The sequence below is a fragment of the Muscardinus avellanarius genome (assembly GCF_963383645.1).
Source record: "Muscardinus avellanarius genome assembly, chromosome: 2".
Taxonomy (NCBI): domain Eukaryota; kingdom Metazoa; phylum Chordata; class Mammalia; order Rodentia; family Gliridae; genus Muscardinus; species Muscardinus avellanarius.
This window is the reverse complement of record NC_137787.1, coordinates 136,570,750-136,597,641: the sequence shown is the minus strand read 5'-3', so window position 1 is coordinate 136,597,641 and position 26,892 is coordinate 136,570,750. Positions and strand designations below refer to the sequence as shown.

Genomic DNA, 26,892 nt, shown 5'->3' with positions numbered 1-26,892 from the left:
CCCCAATACTGTAATATATATATATATTATATATAATATATTATAATATATATTATATATAATTATATAATATATTAAATATTATATAATATATTAAATTATTATTATATAATATATTAAATTATATATAATATATTAAATATATTAATATATAATATATATTATAATATTATATATATAATATATATATATGTAATATATATATATATATATATATATATATATACAGTATTGGGGAATGGAACCCAGGGACATTCTTCCTCTGAGCCATACACCAGCCATATTTTTTTATTTTTCATTTGGAAACAGGGTCTCACTGAATTTTGCAGAGAGCCTTACTACATAGCTGAGGCTGGCCGTGAACCTGTGATATATATATATATATATATTTTTTTTTTTTAATTAGGAAATAACTTTATAGGTTTCTCAACCATCACACCACCAGAGCAGATTATACAATATTTTGCTTTTCTTTCTTGTGAATTCTTGTTTTTTGATTGTGGAAAGTAGAACATGCCTATACTCCCAATGATGTAATGTTTGCTGTTGATAGCCGTGGAGTTTTTCCTGAAGAATGGGAGAGTGTGAGCTCAGGAGAGACTAAATTGGTGACAGTGCAAACTAAGATTTGGCTGGAAAGAGACAAGAAGCTGTGGGAACTGTGAGGAGTTTATCAAAATCTACATCTGAAAAGAAGAGGGTTCTCCCTAATTAAAGCAATGGTGTTTGAAGTGGAAGGAAAAAGATAGACAGGAGAAAATAGAGAAGAATCTGCCGGACTGCTGACCTATTGAGGGGCTAGGGGAACGACGGAGGAGTCGGGATGGTCACAGAGAGCGTTCCTGACAAACTGCACACTCAGCATTTACAGGGTGCTCAATTACATGATGCTGATGGTGTCAGAATTGACTGACCAAGTGTTCTTGGGAGAATGGCTTCAGCTGCCCCACTAATGATGTCTTTTCCCTGTTTACACCAGGGAATCATCAGATGACACACTACTACTACTACTACTACTACTACTACTACTACTACTAACTAATATATTAGTACAACTAACATATTTTGAAAATATTGTTATAGTTTCAAACCAATGGTTCCTCAACCTTATCGTCACTACAGAGATGCTTTAAAGACTCGGAGAAAGAAAGCATGGGAAGGTGGGACATTTGGGGCCTGATGTTGCTCTTGCAACACTAATCAGTCCTCAGCCTTCCTCATCTCAGGCATGTCATCTATAAAAGGGGATAAAGACATTACCCTTCTTGTATTTTCTTTCCTTTCTTTTGTGTGTGTAGTACTGGAGATTGAAGGTAGGGGTGCACTACTACTAAGCTATACCCCCAGTCCTTTTTATTTTTTATTTTGAAACAGGGTCTGGCTAAGTTGCCCAGGTCGGCCTTGAACTTGCAATCCTCCTACCTCAGCCTTCCGAGAGGCTGTGTTTACAGATGTGTGACATCTTGCCTGGCTCTTTCTTATAAAGATTTAGTGATGCATAAGTAAAATGGTTTATTTCTCGGCCTTTATTTTCCCCCATGTGCACCCTATTAGAATCCATACCAAGTTTTTTCTTTGCCAATAAATCAGACTTTACTAAAGTCTATACTAATTAGTCTTTACTAATTAGACTTTCTATTTTTAAATCAAGTCTAACTTTTTCTGTCTCTACCAACATAGATATATGAATAGAGAGAAATCTAGACAGGCCTTCAGTATAAAATCTTACATTTACTTAGGCCGACTTTCAAAATATAGACTCTCTCTCTAAGACTGATTCAATTGGAAATAAAATTTCTGTACTTTATTTAAATACAGAATAAATACTTTATCAAACTAAGGCACAACAGCAATGTTTAAATATTATAATAAATTATAAAAACAGAGTTTTATTTAAGTTTAGGGTAGAATCAAGGCTTTACTCCATTTTATTTTAATAAAATAATTCCTAATTTTATCATCAGTGTTTTTTAAGCCTTTTCAGTAAACAACAAACGTTTATTTTACAGAATTATTAAATGAATAAAGCACAAAAATGTTCAATGGGCCCAATACTGTACCTGATCCTGTTCACAGGACCCCTGACTATCCCTATATTTCACATTCTTTCCCACCCTTAATTATCAAGAACCTTTCCTAGTAGATTGTTTTTAGATTTCCCGAGTTTTAGGACTGCTTAGAAAAACAAAAAGACTACTTAAGATTAAAGTTTTTGAATCTCCTCCAGCATCCTTCCCAACAGAAGGATGCTTCCTCTCTCTTTTATCTGTCATAAGGAAAATGTCAAGGGGAAAGGAAACCAGCCAGTGTTGGGGTGTAGGGCAAGGAAAGGGGGTCCTGGCTTTCAGTTTACTGCTCTCTGCTCTCATTACAAGATTATTTACAATCTCTTGTTTTGTTGTCTCTTTTCTTACATGAAGGTACAAACTAGTTTTTGAACTGGGAAGCTTAAGACCCCTTTTCTCTTTTTCTTTTCAAGATATTACTTCATGGAAAGTTAGTTTCCCAGAGGAAGAGTGTTCTAATAAATCCATTGCTTTTGTCTTTGGGGCCAGGGAACTGCATGCTGGACTTAATTTCCCATATATTTATTACCTTTCCAGCTACTCATTGAACAGCCTTGTCTGATGGTTTCCTTTGAAAACATTCAAACACTGAGATTAAAGTGACAAAATATAAGATTCAAAAGTAAAGCAAAACAAACAAAACCAAAATAAATTTAGGTTTGTTAATATTGCTTCAATTCTCCACCATGAAATTTTAAAGGTGTAATCACTCAGTAGTAAATGGCTTTGCAAACGAAGCTCTACAGAGGAAAAACCATTCATAGGTATGACTTTTGCCCTCGGAAGAATTAAATCAAGAGAAGAGGCATCGATTGAGGCAGCAGGCCACACTACCGGACCTTCATCACACTATAAAATCAAGCATAAAATAAATGTGCACATTTTTGATGATTCTTTTAGACCCCTCTTTTTTCCTGTTGATCTCACTGTTAAGAAAAAAGAATTTTCGGTTAAATTAGTACTCACCATCATCTCTGTCAGGGAGGATTGTAACCTGAGCCCCTGGGAACTCTGATCCTATCCTGCCACCCATGGGCATACTCAGAAGGACCTGGAATGTTTCCTCCTCTTCATACAAGGAGTCGTCAATAACAACTATCCGACACATTTTCTCTCGTTCGTCTTTATCAAAGCGGACAACACTGGTGTGGTCCTCCGGCCTGGATATGTAATCAGAATAGGACAACACTGAAGTGGGCACGGTTCCAGTTGCTGTTCCTGGAGGCAGAAAGAGTCCGAGAGGATTTTATGTAGCATCCAGTACAAGGGCATTTCCAGAAACCACTGTTTCCACATGCAGCCTTTAATGCTGCTATATGTCCTAGTATCGCAGTCTTCTTCAGAGATGTGTTGGACTTATGGGGAATCATAACTTTCCAGTGTTTTTTTCCTGTCTTTTCTGTTGGTGGACTTTCAGATTAACACAATATTAAAACATCTTAGCTCTTATTATTCAAATGCTTGCTATATGTGAATACTCTCAACTGCTGTATGGGGTTTTACACGTTTGGTAATGGAGGTTTACGGAAGTTAAGCCACGTTCTTAAAAATCCAGAGCCCAGATCAAATCCTGAAGTCTGTTTTAAATCATTATTCTGTACAGCCTTTCAAATATATATATATATATATATATATATATATATATATATATATATACACATATATATTTATAATGAAAATTTTAGTGAAAGTCTGCTATGTCATCAAGCGCATATGCCACCTTTTCTTTTGCATTCCTGGAAAATGTTGCTGGTTTCCCAGAAAGGTATTTGTTATACAAATAAACAGTATTAATTTTAATTTTGCATTTCATCAATCACCTTTCATAGTATGATTGTGTATGTGCAAAACAAATATTTTGAAACTGGTTAGAATGCATTTGGAACTAGTTTTAAATTAGGTTCTTTTTCCCCCTTGGATATTACATTGCTTTGCCTCTTAAGAAACAAACAAACAAAAAGAACCCCATCAACTCCTTTCTCTTTGGAGGACATGGGCACGTTTCAGTTTCTTGCATTCAGAAAGGCCCTGAGTGCTGCGGTACGTGACTAGTCAGACATGTCTGAGGCGAGTAGCAGATTCCTTCCATTTGCTCTCCGGCATCAAGAGCATATGTCACTTTTTATCAGAGGAGTCCTCAAAGGCACAATACTGAAGAACACTACTGAATAACTTCTTCTATTTTTTTTTTTTTGCATTTACAAGAATCTCTCAATAAAGCACACCCTTCATGGCAAGATGCCGTGGCTCCAACACTTTGCAGAGGCTTCTTTGTGTCTGTTGGATGCTATTCCAGTTTAATTTTGTTTTTCTTCCCCAAATGGAGCTACCTTGTTGCGTGTAGCAGATCACCATAAATTCCTGGCTGACGTCTCCACTCCTCCTGATGGGAATGAACAGTTCACCCACATCCTCTTCAATGGAGTATTCAGACTGGGGAATGAACACAGTTGATTCTAAAGAGAAAACACAGACATAGCTATGATTTTTTGTCTTTGCTTCTTATCTTTGAAACAGCCCTATGCAAATTAAAAATTCTCTAGTGATTGATTTCCCCCTTTGCGTATTCTTTTAGAGTAACCGTGCCAGCAGGAAAGAGAGGTGAAAAGAAGGAGGTATAAAATATGCTGGTTCTAGACCAGTGAATTGTTAAATCGAAACACAAAGCTCAACATGGGTTTCTCTACAGTTATTGATTTTTTCCTCAATTAATAAATGCTACTGCTGAGACAGTTCCTTTAAATCCAGCATTGTTTTCCGGGCGCACATTAACACCTTCCCATGAAGTGGGACACTAGGAGGTAACACAGACCTCTGGAGTCATTCCTTTCCAGTTGTTATCTTCTGGATGAGGGAAGCTCAGGCCCACACAGTTTAAATTAATCGCCAAGACTCTCACTGGTAGAGTTAGAAAATTCAGCTCTTGTAATATCTATTCTATTACTCCTTTCACCCAAAGAGTATTTCTTTTTTATGACTCATGATTAGAAATAGAACAACACATCGTTTAACACTTTAAAATAGCAGTTCCTTCAGAGCTCATAAGTGTATTTTTCATCTGTCAGGAATGTTTCTGAGGTGTCCTTTGTCTGCTAGCTATATAATAACATGGTGTGGCCTACAGAATGTAGTTATTGGTATATTTTATTCCCCACAGGGGCATTTTATTTTTTACCTTCAGCCTTATTTTATTTTTTATTTTCAAACAAAGTCTCCCTAAGTTGCTGAGAGTCTCACCAACTTGCTGAAGCTGGCCTTGAACCTGCAATCCTCCTATTTTAGCCTCCTAAGTACTGGAATTACAGATAAGTGCCACTAGGCCCGGTTTAAAAATTACATAATGTCATGTCTCAACAATTAATTTTTGACATGGCTTAAAGGTACATTAAACAACATATACAGCAAAAATTGTTTAAAAATATAGTTACTATGTTAAACTATAATGGACATTTAGTTCCATACTTTAACATCACAAACCCAAAAGAGATACTCTATTATTTGATTAGGAGTCTGTTTCCTTGAAAGTAACACTCCCACACAAAAAAGCTTCATGATTATTTTTAAAAACAGTAAACCCTACTTCTTTCCATGACTACAAAAGTGGCCAGAACAAATTCTACAGGACTGGAGGGCCACACTCCACCTGCGCTGTTCTCTGCCAGCTGAGGATGGGACCAGCTGGAATATCACTGTTGATTTAGGCTTCTATTTTCTAGGTGGGTCTGTGGGAATACAGGAATGGCCTTGGGGACAAGAGTCAGGGGGTTCTTTCCCTGCGACTCCCCTCAGGTTTTTGAAGCTGGCTGCACTCCTTGGGTGTGGAGTAGTTGAGCACCAGCCCTCACCAGCTTTGGGGTGCTTGCAGTGCCTGGGGATGACAGGTCCTCAACTCATCTTTGTAAAATTAAGATTAAGTTATTTTTAAGTTACTTATTTTCAGCCAGTCATTTATTTTTTTCTGGGACTCTCACTGACATACTCCTCTTAAATTGCTTCCATTTAAAGAAAACTGTAAGTACAAGATTTTATAACTAGTCATTCATTTATCTTACATGGATGGAGTGATCTCAGCTTGCCAGGCACTGTATTAGGAACAGCAGATATAGAAGTAAACAAAATTCCTACCCTTGTGGAGTTGTCATTGTAGTTGGGGGTGGAGAGGAAAAAAAATAAACACATATATAAGGGGTGACATGATGTAGCAAATAAAGTGTGGCGGGGCAGCAGGGGCCCTGGGGCTGGGCACATGGGGATGGAAGGGTCTAGGAGATACAGGGAAATAGCAGAGAGTATGTTTGATATGGTTACATTTGAGCTGAGACTGGAAGATAGTAAAACTGTGCCCTACGTGAATAACTCAGCAAATTCTAGGCAAAGAGATGAGCACGGCAAGAGAGCTTTCAGTCGTGTTGTGCCAAGTGTGTATAGGAAGAACCAGGAGGCCATGGGGCCAGAGCAAGCTGGGCAAGGAGAGGTCCAGACAGAGGTGAGAGGTAGCGAGGGGGGAATCACCTGGAACCTTTAGGAATATGGAAGATATGGAAATAAACGAAGGTCACCCAAAGGCATGAGAAAAAAACAAACAAACTACTTATTCAGGATTTGCTAAGCAGTGGGGTCAACCACCATCTTCACTTTTTTTTTTTTTTTTTTTTTGCACTAGAGATTGAACCCAGGGGCATCCCACCTCTAAGCTATACCTCCAGCCCTGTTTTTTTTCTTTTCAAATAGGTTCTCACTATGTTGCTGAGGGTTTCGTTAACTTGCTGAAGCCGGCCTCAAACCTGTGATTCTCCTATATCATCAGTTGTGTTTTCACAGAGACTCAAAGGCAGCTAGAGGCATGGGAAGCTTAACAGTGAGGGAAAGGGAAGGCTCTCGGGTGCTCTGATTGGAGGCTTGGTGTGGGAAAGCTTTAAACAAGCTAACTAGACATGCAGCACCCTATCGGAGTTAGGGGGCATATTTGTGTTTCTCTGGTTGTTCTGGAGTTGCAAATAGAGACAAAATTAGGGACGGTAGGCAGGTTGTGGTGGTGCATGCCTTTATCCCAGAACTTGGGAGGCTGAGACAGGAGGATCACAGTTTTGAGACCAGTGTGGGCAATATAGTGAGACTCTGTTTCAGAATAAAATATAAAAAGGGATGGGGGTATAGCTCAGGGATAGAATGCCCCTGGTTTCCATCCTCAACTAAAATAAAATTGAGAAAGCTGTCAGGTAAAGTCCTGATGGTCTTGGGCTGACTGCCATAGAGGGGGTAGTTCAGCTTCATTAGGTCGAGGGTCAGGACTACCTTTTAATATGCGGTCTGGCTTCATCTTTTTGCCTTTTCTGTCTCTCAGTGTAGAATCATGAGAGGGCTTTGGACATGGGATGGTAGTGCTATAAGCAGACATATCTTAAGAACCTAAGTTTTGGCTGCTGCAAGACAGACTTTAGAACTTGGTTAGGAGGTTTCAGGGTCATCTGGGACAGAGATAATAGAAGATAGGACCAGATGGCCTGGTAAGGCTGGGCAGGGGACAGATTACAAACGAAGACCCAAAAGAGTCTTCTCTTGGAAAATGGAGGTCATCAAAGACGACTCTATGGTTTAAGATTTAAACCTTATGTATTTGAATTTTGGTTCCTCCTGCGCTCTGTGCCCCACACAGATTCAAAACAAGCCAGGACTTCTTGCCAGTGCCAGTAGGTTTAAATTATGAATAAAGAAGAAACCTGGGTGTTCAAACCATGCCCTAAGCTCTGAAATCCATTCCTACAGTTGATCTGACAGAGGGTAAACAGAGCTAGTATCAAGTTCAGGTCTTCTGTTGACCTAACCTCTAGCAGAAATGTGTAATCTGTGGGAGAAACTAGAAAGGGGTATCAGAGAGACAAAGACTTGCCTGGTAGACTTTTCAGTTAGCATTTTCAAATAAGTTTTCACATAACTTTTCAGTTAACATTATTTTTCAACTTCACCTTCTACATACAATAGAAGCATACGTGGCGGCTTCATCCAGCTAACATAGCTCCCTATGTATAAAATTTCTAAAAGTGTCATTCTTGTATTATCCTTAAAAATTATTAGCCAATATCTATGGAGTCCTTATTATTCGCTAAGCCCTATTCTAAACACTTTACAGGTACTGGCTAGTTTCATCTTTGCAACCTTTGAGGCAAGAATTATTTATTGTGACTGTCTTTTTTTTTTTTGCCTTTGAGAATATGGGGCTCATAGGGGTTAAGGAAACTTCTGAAGGTCAGTTTGATAGGATGCTGGGGCTAAATCTGAACCCAGACATCCCATGTCAGAGCCTGTGTTCATAACTACTGGACTCTGTTGCCTAAAGAAGAAACACCTGTAGTATCTCATGCAGCACAGAAAACCAAAGGCTCAACTAAGATTAGAGATAAAAGTACTGCTGAGGCAGAGAGAGGGTAGATAAAGGTAGGAAGAGAGAAGGTGAAAACACGTATTAGGAGGAATATTTTAAAGATCCAATACTTTCACAGAAATTTTATATACTTATCTAATCATATACATAAAAAATTTAAGAAGTGCTATGTCAAAATATATAACATCTGTATGTTAGTGTACACACACACACACACACACACACACACACACACACACATTTTTTTGTGGTAGTGGGGATGGAACCCAGGGGCATTCTACTTCTGAGCTACACCTCCAGAATATTTTATTCTTTATTTTGAAGCAAGGTCTCACTAAGTTGCAAAGAGCCTCACTAAGTAGCTGAGGTTTGAGGATCATGGCCTCAAACCATGATCCTCCTGTCTCCACCTCCCAAGTACAAGCATGGGCCACCATACCCGGGTTAATATAACACATTTTTAAAGATATGTATGTCAAATCCCATTTACACATTAGATAAAAACTATAGCCTTCTTTCCAAAGGTATGTAAGGAGGGGAAAAAGGAAGAGCTAAATTATAAACATAGTCAACACAACCTAAGCAAACAGAAAGCAATGGAATAAAACAATAGGGTCACCCTGTTAAATGTTAACAGTCATTATTCCAATGTGGTATGATTACAAAGAGATTTTTAAAAATTAATATACTTTATTTCTCATTAGTTTGAGATCTGTAAAAAAAAAGAGTCAGAAGTACACAGAGTTCACACATACGCCTACATCTCCAACTCTATTTTCCATTATTTTTAATATCTTGCATTTTTCTTTGTGGCAACAAACACGTGTAGCTTTTATACTTTCAATGGCTTCCATTATCCTTTATTGCTAAAGATAAAGCAGAATAAAGTGAATGTATTCATCATTAGTCAGTATGACTTTGCTCTAATGGTTGCTTTCATTTGTAACTCTATTTTTTATTTTTAGATCTTGACTGTGCTGCAACTTTGGCAAAAAATGACTTCTGTTTCTCAGAAATAAAGTAGTTGCAGTTACATCTGAAAGAGAATGTTCATGCTGTCCCTTTGGTAAATTATACTGTATAGATAAAAAAAGGACTGTGCTGAAAACATGATAGGACAAACTATCTTCTAAAATTCTTCCATAATAGATTAAAGAAGGGAAAGAAAATACAGCGGATGGATGAAAGTACTGAGTATTCATTGCTTTTAAAAATTTTTGGCACATTAAAAAACAACCCAAAAGACATTCCGGTACATCCTCAGGCTATTACGGTTGCCTTAGACTAGCCAAGAAGTGTACTGAATATGGCGGAGTCTGTCGCTGACATGTTTGAACTCGTACAATTCTCTTGCAGTTCAATGTCTTTTTAAATTCTAAAATAGACCTGGTAATACACAATCATTTTAACACAGGCTTTAAAAAAGAAACTAATGAAGACGAAAACATGCCTAAGCCACAATAATGTGTTACAAATTCATATCAAGATACCACAAGGTCCCAGAATTATCCCTCTATACTACTTCAACTTAATGGCTAGAGTGAGTGACTCTTTGAGCAATCACTGTTTCAATAAGTAAATGTCTTGACTTTGTGAATGTAGAAACTTCCAGAAAATTTTTTATGACTATAGTTTTAGTCATAGAAAATGGAAGTAGTTTTAGTCATGACAGCTTTTAGTGTCAGAAACTATGTGCTATACTTTCATCAAGTAGCTGGAATTTTTTTGTTTCTCTTAAGATGATGGCCAATGCTTTCACACTGATAGAGTTCAAAAAGAAGGGTTGCCTCTCAATGAAGGTAAAATGATCACATGCTTTCTCTGTCCTCTATCAGCTGCAGTTAACGATCATCTCATTCATTCTGGACCTTGAATTCTGGCTCGCTCATCTCCAAATAGCAGTCAGCCAGTAAGCTCTCTTTGTCGATACTGTTGATGGTGCAAAAATACTATACTGGCCAGCCCATGTCATCTGAATTCCATCTCATGTACAAGTTTGTTCCTTGTGCAGACATAGTTTCTCTTTTTTTATGCAAGGATATTAGGGCTTCTTGTGATATGTTAAGTTCTACATTTCTTTAGAATGAGATGTTTCCTTTTTATTAAAAATTATATAGCACTCACCTAGTATGTTCTCACTAAAAATGATTATAGAGATCAAATATTTAATTTACTAATTTATAGCTATATTTTGCAATCGTAGAAATATTAGAATGACTTCATTTCAATCAGGAGTTTGCAGAGATTTTAGGTGTGCAAGCAAAATAATTACATAGAACATTTATGGGGCTTAGATATCTTTGCTAGATATTTGTACTGAAATATCTCTATATCTGAGGTTGTAGTCTCCCAATAAATGTACGTAAGACTCAATTTGCTATGGTCAGAAATTACATAGTAAAAAGGAATGGCATTTTATATAAAATAGAGGCTCTGACTCATGCATTATCCTTTAACAAAATGTAATATTGAATATTAACTAATTATATATGTATATATATATATACACACACACATACATACATACATACATACATACATATACATATAGTGAAGGGGAAAGATGGTATTTCTGATAGAGAACCTAATATACAGAAAGTTAAAATTTTTTCTTCTAGATACTTTTCCTTTAAAAAATGGATATTACTTTGCTGAGTTTTGATTATTCTTTTAACACAGCTCATGGCACTCTATATTAGTAATTGTAATAATTTGCTGAAATATAATCACCTAAATGTATGACTGGATAACTTTAGAGTTAGCATGCCTTCTGGATTTAGCACCTATATTCCTAGCTCTTAACATAATTCTTCACATATAGCAAATGCTCAAAAAACAGTTGTTGAATATACAGATCTCTTGTCTAAGGGCCAAAGTGGTCTTGATCATTGGAACACTTGGTTTTATTTATCTATACTAACATATTCCAGGTTTAATATAGAAAGTGAAAACATAGCTGAATAAATGGAAAATAAACTACTTTGTTATTGTTTATATATACAAAAATAACTGAAACAAAGTTGCTGTGACAAAGTACACTGATTTTGGGAGAAATTTCTCTTCTATTCATGTGAAATGGTGGAAGACTGCAAAGCTTGAGGAAAGAGCAGTGCTTTTGAGGGAAAACAGACATATATGTATGTGTGTATCTTATTTATTTATATATACATTGTTACATACATTCTATAACTGTATAGAGAAAATAAATTCTATATTATTTTTCAAATGTGGTTCTAGCATTTAGTAGCTGGAGGAATTTGAGGAAGCAAATTTTTGGGCCTCAGAGATTAATCACATTTACAGATTGTTACATCAATCACAGAAATGTAAACCTAAGTCTTACATGAGATAAGGTTTCCAAATTCCTAATGCATACGTGGCTCGTAGAAGGCACATGACTACAGTGGAGATTTGTATTATGACCACAATTTTACCCATGCCTATGGAATGATCCTCCGGACGTCTGCAGACTGGGTTAGAAAAAAAGGGCAGGGGCATGGCAGTGCCTGGGATCTCCTGCAAGTCCTCTTGTCTCCTGGATGTGTGCTGTGATGGTTTGCGGCAGCAGAGGTTCCTTGGACAGAAGACAACTGCTGCGTTCGGTGCAGTTTCACAGGGGAGTGTTGACTCCCCCAGACAGAATGTAATCGCACCCACTACTGCCAGGACCAAAGAAAACTGAGCAAAAGAGCCTACTTGTGGTTCACTTCTGCACAGATTAAAGGATGGCTTTTTCACCACTTTCTCATCCAAGAGAATGACTTACATATTTCTATGTGCTTATAAAATGGGAGGAGGCCAGGTGCAGTAGCAAGCACCTGTAATCCCAGTACTTGGGAGACTGAGAGAAGAGGATTGTAGGTTTGAGGCTGAGAAGCAGTAACTAAGAGTCTATTTTAAAATAAAAAATAAAGCCAGGCGTGGTGGCTCACGCTTGTAATCCCGGTACTTGGAAGGCTGAGACAGGAGGATCGCATAGGTTCGAAGGCAGCCTCACCTACTTAGTGAGGCGCTCAGCAACTTAGTGAGACCCTGTTTCCAAACAACTTAGTGAGACCCTGTTTCCAAACAAAATATAAAATAGGTCTGGGAGTGTAGCCCAGAGGTAGAAAGCCTCTGGGTTCCACCCCCGGTACCACACAAAATAAAAAATAAAAAATAAAATAGGGCTGGAGGCATGGCTCAGGGTAGAACATCCCTGGGTGAAATCAAACAGAAACAAGAAAGGACAGCAAAAGGGTACAGGAAGGCAAAGGAGGGAGGGGAATATTATATGATAAATTGCTGATTTTCCATCCACGCCAGCTCAGGGGCCACACGCATCTGGCAGAATGAGTAGTATTATAAAAATAGTAGAGTTGGAATCAAATTCAGGTCTAGTAATCTCAAGACCAACGGTCTTCAACCAGACATACCAGGTATTATGGGACACTTATCAGAAAAGAATCATGGTTTGAAATGGACAGGGCTGAACTTGTTCTAGAAAATCCTAAGTCAATTTAGATAATTACAACATGAAATGAAACTGTAGTACAGTTTTATTTGGCACAGCCTACACTAACAATAGATTGTACCTGAGATTATGTGTGCTTGTGTTTTTTAATATCCCACTACTCACATATCACTGGTAGAGGATGTCACTTTGGGCTTATAAATATGGAGGGAACAATAAGTTCAGCATCCTATTTTTTATGGTAAAGTACAGCAATTGCACCAAGTAGCCAATAAAATGTCAAGAACTGGGCTTGTATCTTTAACTAGTGGACCAGTTTAAATGTATTAAAATGGTCATGGGCATGTTTAAAAGAGGAAAGCTTTATTCTTGAAGTATTGAAGCTCAGGACTAGAAGAAAGTATACTTATCCTTAGCTACTGCAGATAAAATTAAATGTAATTAAATGCTAACTGCTCCTTAATGGAAATTATAAGCATAATTGAACTTCATGCTGGAGTCAAGGCAGAGATGTGAGCTAAACAAACGAAGTCATCACTCCGGCAGTCTTGTCCATGTTCTTTAATCAAGCGCAGCCTTTTAGCACAGGGATCGCCACGTGCGTCTCCATTTCATGCACTCAGCAGATTGTATCTCTGCAGAACATTTAAGGGTTTTCTGACTGACAAAATAAAGTAGACTGGCAGTTTCAAAGAAAGTCATTTCTGGCTTCTGACAGGACTTCAGCTTTAGAAGTCTCTACAGGGTTTGTATAAATGCCAACTCTCAAAAAAAGCCATTCCGTTTTTTTTTTCTTTTTTTCTTAACTACATCAAGACGAGTTAGGATTGTAGAAGTTTTGTGGGGGAAGGAAAAGGTCACATTACACACAAGAGTCCTGAGGTTCACTCTTACCTACAGCAGTCAAGAAAACAGCCAATAGAATGAAGAACAATGATTCAAGACCCGGTGTTCACTGTGAATGCAGGAGGGGCCGGCGGGCGTGGGGGTGTTGTGTGATGAGTGTGTACACACGCTGGCAAATGAAAACTTGGGGAGATGTATTTATTGAAATGTATTGAGATGTATTTATTGAAATAAATTAATTGAAAAATTAATTGAAAAATTAATTAAAAAATTAATTGAAAAATGGTCTAACATAAACCATTTGCTTAGAAGACATTTTACAATACCTAAAATTAACCCCTTTAAAACTGGTGAGTTGAATTAATTTAAGAAAATAAGAGACAAGCGATTTTTGTTCTAAAGAAGAGAATTAGAAAAACAGAAACATGTTGGCCATCTATGTGTAGTTCTATTTACTTGAAAAAATATAGCCCCCTTCACTACTTTTAGGTTTCCCTCTTTCTGTTAATTAAAAAATTCTATGTATGGAAATTACAAGATTGGCCTAGGAGGCATAGTGCACACCTGTAATCCCAGTCCTTGGGAGGCTGAAGACAGGAGGATCACAGACTTGAGGCCGGCCTCAGGAAGTAGTGAGACTCTCATCAACTTATTGAGACTGTTTCAAAATAAAATAAAATAGGCTAGGGTGTAGCTTGGAGGTAGAGTGCCCCTGGGTTCAGTCCCTAGTAACACACACACACACACACACACTCCAATATTAAATTGAATTTAAAACTTCCTCTATTAGGAAATATTGTCATAAAAGCCTAACAGCTATGACACAGGCGAGCTGACGCTCCTCTTACCATCTCCTGGGTCTGTGATCTCCACCGTGGTCACTGCGGGGAATTCGAGGGCAGCGAGCACAGGCTCGGAGAGGACCACCTGGAAGGTCTCGGAATGTTCGTGCCTGCCGTCGCTCAGGATCCGCACTCGCCACGTGGCCCTGGTCTGGCCGGGGTTGAACTGCACCTGCCGCTGGGCTTTGCCCTTGAAGTCTTTGTCTTTTTCTGCAGTCCCATCTCGTGTGCCAATACCTGCACAGAAACATAGCACCAGGGTCTTAGGTTTGTTTTAAGTTGGAGTGTGAGTGTGTGTGTGTGTGTGTGTGTGTGTGTTACTAGGGCTGGAGCCTAGGGATATTCTATCTCTGAGTTATATCCTCAACCCTATTTTATCCTTTATTTTGAAACAAGGTTTCACTAAGTTGCTGAGGCTGGCCTCGAACCATAGGTCCTCTCATCTGTCTCCCAAGCACCAGGAGGCTTCAGCTGAATCCTTAAGGCTCTTCTTGTTAACTTTTTATTCCCACTTCAGCCCACAGAGTAAAGTAGACCCTGCCTGCGTCTCTGGACTGGATATGGGCCTGGGATGAAAGCTCTGAGTAGTTCATTATTCTGTTCTACTCTTTTTTTGCTACGTATTCTTTGAGCTAACTTTGGGCTAGAACTTTAAGAAAAACAAGAACAAGTAAATAATTTATCTTCATATTATATAATAGCCTTACTCCTACAAGTTCATAAATATTAAAACTCTTCATACTGACTTTGTATGCATTGTTACATATTATAACATATTACATATATGTTATACATATGTATATATAGTGATATAGTGGGTCTGGGGATAGAACCCAGAGGCATTTGACCTCCGAGCTACATCCCCTTCCCTATTTTTTATTCTTAATTTTGAAACAGGGTTTCACTGAGTTGCGGAGGGCCTCAGTAAGTAGCTGAGACTGTCCGTGAACCGCGATCCTCCAGTCTCAGCCTCTCGAATGCTGGGATGACGAGCCTGTGCTGCCATGCCCGGCTATAAAAATATTTATTAAAAATCTCTAACTAGAAAACATAGGCCAATAAGAAACTCTCTGAGTCAAAAATTTCTTTGACAATATAACTTACAAATGGCTAATCAGAATGATAAAAAAATCTAGATTTCCTAAACATTTAATAGAATTAGAACCTTTAAGGGAATCTAATTTAGTGTTTGTTAACATGGTCCTTGTCAAGTTTTTTTTTTTTCCCACTCTAGAATCCCATGAAGTCAAGAGAATTGAGGAGCTAAATATATGTGGTGATTATGAGCAGCATATGGTTGACTTACTATGGTGGTTCATTCAAGGTCAATTTCAGTTGGCTAGAAAGGCTGAAGTCTCTATTATGTTATGAGAGGATTATTATTATCAATATGCAAGGCACTCAAATCATAGAGTGCATTAGCCAAGAAGCAGTGAACAAGTTTAATGTCATAGAAAAATTAGAAAAATTATAAAAGCACAATACCATATATATACATATATATGTGTGTATATATATGTGTGTGTGTGTGTATATATATATATATATATTCATATATTCTTGTACTGAGGACTGACCCTAGGAACATTCTACCTTTGAACTACACCCCCAGCCATGTTATTTATTTATTTATTTATTTATTTATTTATTTATTTATTTATTGTTTTTGCAGTACTAGGGATGGAACCAGGGGCATTCTACCTCTGAGCTACACCCCACCCCCCTCTCTCTCAGTGGTACTGGGGATGGAACCCAGAGGCCTTCTTCCTCCGGGATACACTCCCAGACCTATTTTATATTTTATTTGGAAACAGGGTCTTGCTAAGTTGCTGAGAGCCTCACTGGCTTTGAGCCTGCGCAATCCTCCTGTCTCAGCCTCCCAAGGTTGGGGATTACAAGTGTGCACCACCACGCCCGGCAAGACCACCACATCTCTTAGTCTGCCTCTGATAGCTCCTGCCTGCCTTTCTACTTTCCTGTGTTTTCTTTCATAAACAAGGCATTATTTTCCTGGAGACTCAATAGGCCATTAAAAACAAGAGGAAGGGGAACCACAGGTTCAAGGCCCACTCCAGAAACTTAGCAGCAACTTATGAGACATGTAGCAACTTAGCAAGATAAAATAAAAATATAAAAATAAAATAAAAAATAAGATAAAAAGACTAGCACTTGGGAGGCTGAGACAGGAGGACTGCAGGTTGAAGGCCTGCCTCAGCAACTTAGTGAGGACATCAGCAACTTAGACCCCGTTTCAAAATAAAAAATAAAAGAGGGCTGGACTATAGGTAGGGGGGAGAATGCCCCTGGGTTTACTCCCCAGTACCACAAAAGTAACTAACTAAATACATAAATCAAATAAGATAAAATAAAAAATAAAAAAGGGCTAGGGTATAGCTTAGAGGTAGAATGTTCCTGGGTCCAAACCTCAGTACCACAAACAAACAAACAAACAAACAAACAAACAAACAAACAAACAGAGCTGGGGGTATAGCTGGAAGATAGAAAGCCTATGGGTTCAGTCTCCAATACCCAAAAAAATTTTTTTTTGAATCTTTATAATACAGGGAAAATCTACTAGTTCCACTAGTCATCTTTACTACATGATAGTCAAGTCATGTAACCTGATTTTAAAAAAGGTTTAATACCAAATTCTAATAGTTGCCATGAAAAATACCCATCATTTTTCACTTTGGTAATTAAGTGAAACTGCAGTCATCTTTTTCTCTTGCATGGAAAAAAAATAACAGAAGCATTAAGCAAGGCACTTTTGGAATGAGAGCGTATCCCTTTTTGGTCACAGCCACGGCACTGTAGGCAATTATTAACTTCTCTCAGATTTAAGAAATTCCATTGCAGTGGTTTAAGGTGTGGACCTAGCATCCCAACCTCAGCTGTGTATATGTGAGCACACCGCAGCCTCTCGGCTTCTCACCTGTGCAATGGAGGGGTTATAATAGTACTCTTCTGGAGGGATTGGTCTATGTAGGGGTAGCGGGAACTGGGCCTGGCATGTAATAAACACTCAATAAATGTCAGCTCTCATGATCATACCAACGTCATTACCCAACACGGCTCTTGTCACATACGGAGCGCTCAAGGGAATGACAGCTGAGTGAGTGAATGGAGGAAGGGTTGTAAGGAGGAAGAAAGACAAAGTGCTTACTTATGCACTTGATAAAGCATCTTGCTTTTAGTAGATGTTCATTAGCTCGCAGCAATAAAATCCTTGACATGCAAAGACTATTGTGATGTATTTTGATTAACAGTGAGTTATAATGGTGATAAAATGAATGATCATTTTTAAGATCATTTACAAATTTCACGTAATTAATGATTTACTAACTGTGCTCACATGATATCCCGTCTTTGGTCATACGTGATACTCTGTCTTTAGCTATAATGCGATCTGGCTTTTTCTAAAAGTAGAGGTTGTATGGGAAGAGTTGTATGCAATATCCTCACTGTAGAACATCTACGAGGCTGCCCCTCTCTTTAATCTGACTTCCCCTCAGGATGTAGCATGGATCCTCTGACTCTCTTCCATGATGGCAGATGTGAGTCACGCCCAGAAGCTTTGAACTTTCTATTACTCCAGCTGACGAACTCACCCTGTGAAGTTAACCAAGTAAAGCAATAGAGCCTTTGCAGAGTTGCTAGCATCGCTACATTAGGAGAAGATTGGTTGAAAAAACTAACTTAGGAAAAAGAGCTTTTGTTTGATATTTTGGCATTCATCTTAAGAAATATAAAAGCCAGTGGGCAGAAAAATACGAAAAGATCATTTCAAAGACCCGTTTCAACTTTTTCAATGCTATCCACAGGCTAGCTGTAAGTAATGAAATAAACTCACTAGGCCTGGTAATGAAATATAAATAGATGAAAGCATTCCTTAACGATTGCTAAAGCACTCTGCATTTTACTTACTGCTTTCCAAACAATTTATTGGCTATATTTTCAAGCACAAAGCAAGGGATAACCAGATTAACCTCCCAGGCAGGTGAGGTGACACATGCCTGTAATTCCAGCTACTAGGGGAGACTGAGGCAGGAAGATAGCAAGTTCTTGGCCAGTCTGAGCAGTTTAGTGAGGCCTGTCTCAATTAAAAATAGATACATGATACGTAAATAGATAGATAGATGGATGGAGCTGGAGGGGTAGCTCAGTAGTAGAGTACCCTTGGGTTCAATCCTCTGAAAAGAAAATATTTTTTGACCTCTCACTCGGCAAATGAATAAGGCAGGCTCTAGGGAGCATGTGTGTGCAGAGAGAACATGTCCCTAAAGGGAAAGAAAGAACACTCACTGACCCAAGAAGGTTAAACACAGAGCATCCATGACAGCCTTGTGGAAGCACAGCAAATAAAGAGGCTGGGCCAGAGTTGCCCCAGCTGCAGGTGGGTCTGCAGGGGGACCTGGCCCCCGGTGGAGCCAGGCAACCTCAAAAAATGCACACAGCAGAGTGGAAAACCTCTTTCTAAAGTTAAAACAACAACAACAATAAAGTATTCTTCACCTGTAAAGTATTCTTAAAGTAAAGAGAAAATAATAACCAGAATATCCAGACATGTCAGGGGTGTGTGTGTGTGTGTGTACAGAGAGAGAGAGAGAGAGAGAGAGAGAGAGAGAGAGAGAGAGAGAGAGAGAAAGAGAAATAAGAGTCTTCCTGTGTTCCTGTGTCTTCCTGTTTATAGGGATCTACTGGCTAAGGGTCATGGATCAGTAAAATTCCAAAACAATCATCTTGTACACAGACACAGGGTTACTAACGTTTTATCTTTTTGCCTATACTTTCCTAGATTTCTCTTTTAGTTGATCATCTCACTCAGTAAAAAAGATTTACCCATATCAATTCTATCAGCCTAACTATCTATATAGCCTATGATAACAAAAATAATATAATTACTTGGGCTGGGGCCATTTTCACCGACATATCAAAAACTCTGTATCTGGGCGTGGTGGCGCACGCTTGTAATCTCAGCATTTGGGAGGTCGAGACAGAGACAGGAGGATCGTGGTTCGTGGACAGCTCAGCTACTTAGTGAGGTCCTTTGCAACTCAATGAGACCCTGTTTCAAAATAAAGAATAAAAAAATAGGGCTGGGTGTGTAGCTTGGAGGTAGAATATCCCCTGAGTTCCATCCTTAGTACCGCAAAAAAAAAAAAAATTTGTTTTACAACTTTATTATTTACTTCCTTTTTACATATACTTTACTGCTAAATATACTTTCTCTTTTCTATGCTTATAGAAAATCAAATAGGAACTTGATTTGGAGTTAAAAAAAGGTTTTATTCACTTGCTTTTGATTCTCAGTTTTAAAAGACATAAAACAGAAGAAAACAATTAGTATTTAACAATTTTAAAATAGGTTAAGAAAAATTATGACATTTTATGTAGCACACTGGTGTTCATGGAACATTTAGTGACAGGGGAATTCAAATGCAACAATCAAATAGTAAGTTACACTTCAATGTCTAATAAATCAATGAATTGATTTTTATTTATTAAAGTAGCCCTCACATATGTTTTATACTGATGTTCAGCAGACTTTTATGGCTAATTACAGTTTTACCTAAAGCTTATTCTAAGATCTAGTGATATTTGTTTTTAACTTATGAGTGATGACTTCCAGTTCTGTAAGGTTATTTATTTACTGTGATTCTAGGGATTGAAGCCAGGGGCATTCTACCTCTGAGCTACATTCCAGGTCTATTTTACTTTTTAAATTTTGAAACATGGTCTCACTAAGTTGCAGAAGGCCTAAGTTGCTGAGGCTAGTTGTGAACCTTTGATCCTCCTGTCTTAGCCTCCCAAGTACTGAGATTTCAGGTGTGAGCCACCGTGCCCAGTTATAAGGTTATTTATTTATTTATTTATTTATTTATTTATTTATTTATTTCAGTAATTACTGGGGATTGAATTCAGGGGCATTCTACCTTTGAGCTACACTCCTAGCCCTGTTTTTTATTCTTTATTTTGATACAGGTTCTCACTAAGTTGTGGAAAGCCTCACTAAGTAGCCGAGGCTGTCCTCAAACCTATAATCCTCCTATCTCAGCCTCCCTCAAGTACTGGTATTATAGTCATGCACCATCATGCTTGGCTATAATGTTATTTTATATTTGAGAAATATCATATTTAGCTAGAAGGATTGAAAAGGTAAGTGCCTTAAAACACATCTGTTGACTTTCTTTTTCTTTCTTTTTTTTAGCATTGAAGAATCTTTGTCAACATCCCTCTAATTGTATAAACCAGATCAGTGAACTAAACTGGCATCATAATCACAGCAGAGAAAATTATAAACCTTTTCTAGAAATGATGGAATCTTGAGACACAAGTGAAAATTAAACTTACTTATAAACGAAGTTTCTCCCAAGTATCCTCTACGTTTAAGAACGACATCTAGAAATTTGGAGTCCTCATTGACCAGGTAATATTCCTTTTCAAAAGAAATCCATGCCCAGTTTAGACGAAAGTTCTGGTTGGTTAACTTGTTTCCACCTGGAAAGTAAAAATTTGAAGACCTACATTAATGTTTTTGTGAATGAGTGACCTTAAAAATTCCAGACTTCTTTAAGGATGGAACATTAAAAAGCAATATAGCTACTTGGTTTGATACACTACTCTGGCAACTACATAGAGATATACCTCACTGTTCAATGAGAAAAATCTGATATAATGGATTCACAAATTTCTTGCTGTTTTAGGAGGGGAAGCTGGAAAGGCAGAAGCAGCATACTAGCAGAAGCAATTTAATTCCATCATAAAACGGAATATCCAGGTTGCAGGGCAGTCTCATTTGCCACAAGATGGCGCCAGAGAGGAAGTATTTGTCTGCAAGGTTCCTTTGTGATGTTCTTGAAAGCACAACTTCACAAATACCTCTTTCTGGTTCACAGAGCAGTTGGGTGGAAGGCTTTCATTATAGCCACTTAGGTAAAAACAAATATCCCTTCTTCGCCTCCCCTCCCCACTCGGTTCCTCTCCATTCCTCAGAGCAAACAGACAGCTCTTTACACTGGTGTTCATTCTACTCCAAGATAAGACTCTCTCCTCCCACCTCCCCATCAAAATAGAGCTGGCTGCCTAGCAGGAGAAAATGAAGCTTGCGTGTGATCTCTCCATTGTGAGAGCTACTCTGTTGGGTAAATGAAAGGAGAAATGGTTATCTGCTGATCACTCTGCACCTATCCCTCCACTTCTTTTGATCTATGCCAATTATTCCAGAGTAAAGTGAGGTTTATAAACAAAAGCATCAGTAATTCCTTTTAAGTCTTTCTGGAAAAGGGTAGGGGAAAAAGGCCAAATAATAAACATAGCTAGAGGCATGAAGACTTCAATTCTGGTATCTTCTCTTCTGAGTGCGCATAAAGAGTGCTACACTGGTGGGGAAAAATGAGATACATAAATGTCAAGACTTTGATAGACTGATGGTTAAAAAAATCCACACAATAGAACACAACTTAGTGAACACACAAAACTACATTGTTTTTCTAGAGTTTTTTAGATAAAACTAAAAACCGCAGTGACTTTTAGTTATCAAAGTGGACATATCCTAAAGATGAAAGAAAATGCCTAGTACAGCTGAGTTTACATAGCAAAATTTGTTTTCTTGTTTATTTCTTGACTTGTAAACTAGAACAAGTCTTGTAGACAGGTATATAGCAGTGTATAAAAGAGGCAAATGATGTGCATCACTGGATCTTGCCAGGCCCACTGTGGGAGAAGCACAGACGTATATGCAAGGAACTATTCGTTGCAATATTTCCTATAAAAACCCCAACCTAAAAACAGCACAAAACAAAAAACTTAGGGTCCACTTTATTATAGTACCTCGAATCAATAAAATATCATTTAACTACAAAATAATGAATAATAAATACTGAAACATTTAAAGCAGAAGCACAAAAACAGATGGTACTGAGACTGTGAATGTAGCTACAAATAATGGGGTTTAGCACTCCATTAGCACTGCTGTGCTTCAAATGGAAGGGACTCTGGATATTCCCATTTTAGCTTAATTTTTAAAGATATAAACTATAAAAGGATTGGAGACTAGGACACTTCGTGAGTTTACAAAGTAAGCTCAACAGATACTACCTCAAACAGAAAAATAAAACTCAAAATGATAGAAATTAAAAATGATATTTTGTGAACTTATTATGACTAACATCTTTTGGACCTTGTTCTCTTGTCTAAAGTATCCTCAAACTGACAAGTTCCCCTTCTCAGTCATCCTTTCTCTCTCTCCTTCCTGAAGCCTCCTACTGCTCCAGCAGCCAACTCATCTCTGATTCTACAGTGGCTCCTGTGCTGATTAGTGTGTATTAATTACTTTGTGCTTTAGAGGACAGCCCCACATGCAAACTCCCAGTTCTGGAGAGGGCTGGAAGGCTATTCAGATCTGGAGGCCCATTTTATTTCTTATCTGCTGTCTACTGTGGGATAACTTTCTTCTCTGGATCTATTTTTTCATTTGGAGAGTGAAAGGAGAATGTTGCTAATTACCACCTACGATTGCTTCAAGGATTAAGTGAGATAACTCATACATACACACAGCACCATGAGGTCCACAGGTGGCATTGCTTGACAAATGCCAGACCCCCCGTTCCAGCCCCCACGCATGCTCAAATCCCGCTGCACACCCACTACAGACTCTTCCTCTTCCTCAAGCCCAGTTGTGCTTCTTTTTCCTTTGTCCCATCCCCCTATAGTAGACGAACACACCAAGTCACCCTCCCTGTGAACTTCTGAGTTCATACTGCTCTATCCTGGCTACATCCATTACTCTGTAATCTGCTCACTGAGCAGTCAGGCCAAATCCTTGCAGTTCCCAGGACTTGCCACCCTTCTCCTCCTAAACCCCTTGTTCTCTTGTCTCAAGTATTCTCTGACTGACAAGTTCCCCTTCTCAGTCATCCTTTCTCTCTCTCCTTCCTGAAGCCTCCTATGCTCTGACAGCCAACTACTCTCTGATTCTACAGAGGCTCCTGTGCTGATTAGTGTGTATTACTTTGTGCTTTAGAGGACAGCCCCCATGCAAACCACATGAAAGATTTTTTTTAGTACTACCTTTACTAAGTCATGCCAGGAATTGAGTGTCTGTTTTTTTTTTTTTTTTTTTTTTTTACTACTGTCAACATTTCCTCAGTTAAATTAAGACAAAAACCAGGTCTGATTTCTAAATGAATAATGGCATGAAAACAACTCTATCCTTCTGTAGATTGAGTTGGTCGTTGCAGTGAGCCCACTTTTTTTTTTTTTTTTTTTTTTTTGGTGGTGGTACTGGGGTTACTGGAAACCCTTCTACCTCTGGGAAACACTCCCAGACCTATTTTTTATATTTTTATTTGGAAACAGGGTCTCCTAAGCCAGCAAGGCTGGCTTTGAATCTGCACGATCCTCCTGTCTCCACATCCCAAGCGTGGGGATTACAAGTGTGTGCCACCATGACCGGCTGAGCCCAAGTTTTCTACCAAACTTCTTGTCATGCTTTCTCAAGCCAATGTTGTCCATCTCAATACCTACTACTTCTTATCCCATCATTTCCTCTTTAAAAATTATTTTAAATGTACATATCTATGAGGTATAGTGTGATAAGTTGACACATGTATACAGTGCTTAATGACTAGAGTAGTAAACATTTCCATTTTCTTAAACTTTTTAAAAATTTGTTGTGATTACTAAGGGCTGAGAAGGGTGGTGCAGAGTGGAGATAGAAGAAGTTGGAAAAGTGCTACCAAAAACACGTTTAGAAGGTTAGAAGAAGTATGTTCCAGTGTTCTATAGCACAGTGGACAAACTATAGGTCACAGTAACTAGTGATCTAGTTTAGGGTTGTTTTTTTTTTTTGGCACTAGAGATTGAGCCCAGTGATGTTCTACCTCTGAGCTAAGCCCCCAACTCTATTTTAGTTTTTGTTTTGAAACAGGGTCTCACTAAATTGCTGAGTATCTTGTTAAATTGCTGAGGCTGACCAAGAACCTGTGATCCTCCTGTCTCAGCCTCCCAAATGCTGGTATTATAGACGTGCACCACCATGCCTGTCTTAGTTTGGCTCCTGAATGTCTCCCAAAGGCCCATGTGTTTAGATTTAAAAAAAATAAAAGAGTTCAGTATACTAAGCAAAGGTACCATGTTATGGGGTTACTGGTTGATCCAAGGTTTCAAATGACATACAGCTGAAGGAGTTTGCCAGCATTTCATGTGCCCACTCACCACTCTGAGATTCATTAGAAATAAAATTCAGAAACAATATTAAGAAACCTTGTCTTGTAAGACAGATGTCCCAGGTTAATTATTATAGTAATTTAGAATTCACTTTACAACTAGGATTTTAAGTAGATATTTAACTAGAAAACATGAAATTAAGTCTTTAAAGCTTAACCCTAAAGAAAATTAAATACTATATAACTCCTGAATCATATGCATGAGAGTCATGTTGAGTTTCAAAATTAGTAAAACCTCAATACTCACTTATTAGGCAGCAGTGCAATAGGATTTGAGGAACTAAGCTGCAGCTCACTGTAACTCCCTTTATTAAAACTGCAGTCTTGCATAACTCAGCTCTCTATTTTATCTAAAGAATGGAGAGCCAAAACTGGATATGGTGGACCACGCTTGTAATCTCAATACTTGGAAAGCTGAGACAGGAGGATTGAAAGTTTGAGGCCAGCCTCAGCAACTTAGCAAGACCCTGTTTCAAAATAAAAAATAAAAATAAAAAAGAGAAGGGTATATCTAAGAGTGTATCTAAGAATGCCCCCAAGTTCAATCCCCACCACACATAAGAAGAAAAAAAAAAGGGAAAGCCATCTTATTACATACCACGTAAAATCTTCTCAGACCTCAGTAATCTGGGGGATAATAAATTTTAATGCTTTTTAAAAACCATAGCTTACTGAATGAGGCATTTTAGATGAAATTAAACAACTTTAAAATCTGACAGAGTTTTACTTGCATGTGATTGGCCGACTTTCTAAAATAGATTCTGTTATGTGTGCTGCCTGAGGAGTCTCCACATCTCAATGGAAACAAATTAAAGTACAGAGCTTGTGTCATAAATCCACACAACAGGTGCCTGACAGCTGATAACCGCACTCCCTGAGGCTTTGTCCCCAAACCCTGACACTAAAGCCATCAAGGTTGTGACGAAAAGACCCCTTTTGAACTTTCCAGCTGGTCTTTGCAAATGGCTTCTTCATTTTCTTTTTTAATTCGAACTCAATAGTTATTTTAGAATAACAAAGAATCCCAGTCTTCAATTAGCCCTCCCTAAAAACAAAGCATACGCATTCCCTTAAAGACAAAGGGCACTTCTTCAATAATAAGAAACCCGTGTCACAACTGTGACCTGGGCTTGTTAAGGAGGGTTATCACTTTAGCTTTGACAAGGGATTGCTTCCTGGGTGAGTTAGTTAACAATAGAGAATGGCCTTGGTATTCTCTCGCTTGGTAAAATTTCACTTGCCCAGAAAAAAGTTCAGTCTGTGTGCTGAACTGAAAATCAAATATACTGCTACTTAAAACCAAACCAAACCAAACCTGGGAAGAGTCTTTTAAATTGGCAATAGAAATAGATACTTATCTTTGAAAGGATTATGATAACGTTACCTAAACTTACTGGAGGAAATTAGATAATTTAATTTTTAAGTAAACTTTATGATGTTTTGTTCTCTTCTAGAGAAAAGCTAGTTATTAGCAATCATTGAGATCAGAATCAGTAGTTCTGGCGAGAATCTAAAAATTAAAGTTGAAATAAGGAATGTTGTCATTATTTTTGTGATAGGATAATCTTCTATTCAATTTTGCCTTGCCTTCCAGTCTTCGGTAGAGTCCCTGTGAGCTTCCAGCCAGAGCAATCTCTAGCCCTTAAAGTCGGCTTTATTTTACAGTTTACCGGAACCATCTGGTGCAAAGCTTCAGCCAACTTGGCTCTTACTGGACCCAGAGGTTGGCATTCAGTGTTGGGAGACCGGCACACGCACAGAGATAATGTGCACGAACCAGAGATTGCCAAGTGCTGTGAGAGGGGCACTGATAATGAGCTGTGGGAGTTCTGGACCTCAAAGGCAAAGTCATAAAAGAGAGAGTGTTTAAGTGGCCTTAAGTATAGGGTGGTATTTGGACATTCAGGAAGATGGAGAGGAAGGTGTTCTTAGAAGATTAAGTATAAAACCAGAGATAAGAAATCCAGTAAGAAGAGAACTTCAAAGAATTCAGTTTGATAGGACTCAGAGCATTTGCTATGCGTTCATTTTTTTTTCTTTTCCTATTTAACTGATTGGATGTTAGAGAAGAAGAAGC

General features: G+C 38.2%; 1 protein-coding gene across 1 annotated transcript in view; it reads right to left on the bottom strand.

Moving 5' to 3' along the window:
- Positions 1–26,892, bottom strand: part of FREM2 (FRAS1 related extracellular matrix 2) — a gene marked incomplete at both ends in the record, with an annotated part of 165,220 nt that overhangs the window by 75,230 nt on the left and 63,098 nt on the right. The window contains 4 exons of the mRNA XM_080689447.1: positions 3,033–3,284; positions 4,397–4,522; positions 14,596–14,826; positions 20,941–21,087. Of these exons, the coding sequence (XP_080545573.1) occupies positions 3,033–3,284; positions 4,397–4,522; positions 14,596–14,826; positions 20,941–21,087 (756 nt within the window). The remainder of the gene's footprint in view (positions 1–3,032; positions 3,285–4,396; positions 4,523–14,595; positions 14,827–20,940; positions 21,088–26,892) is intronic.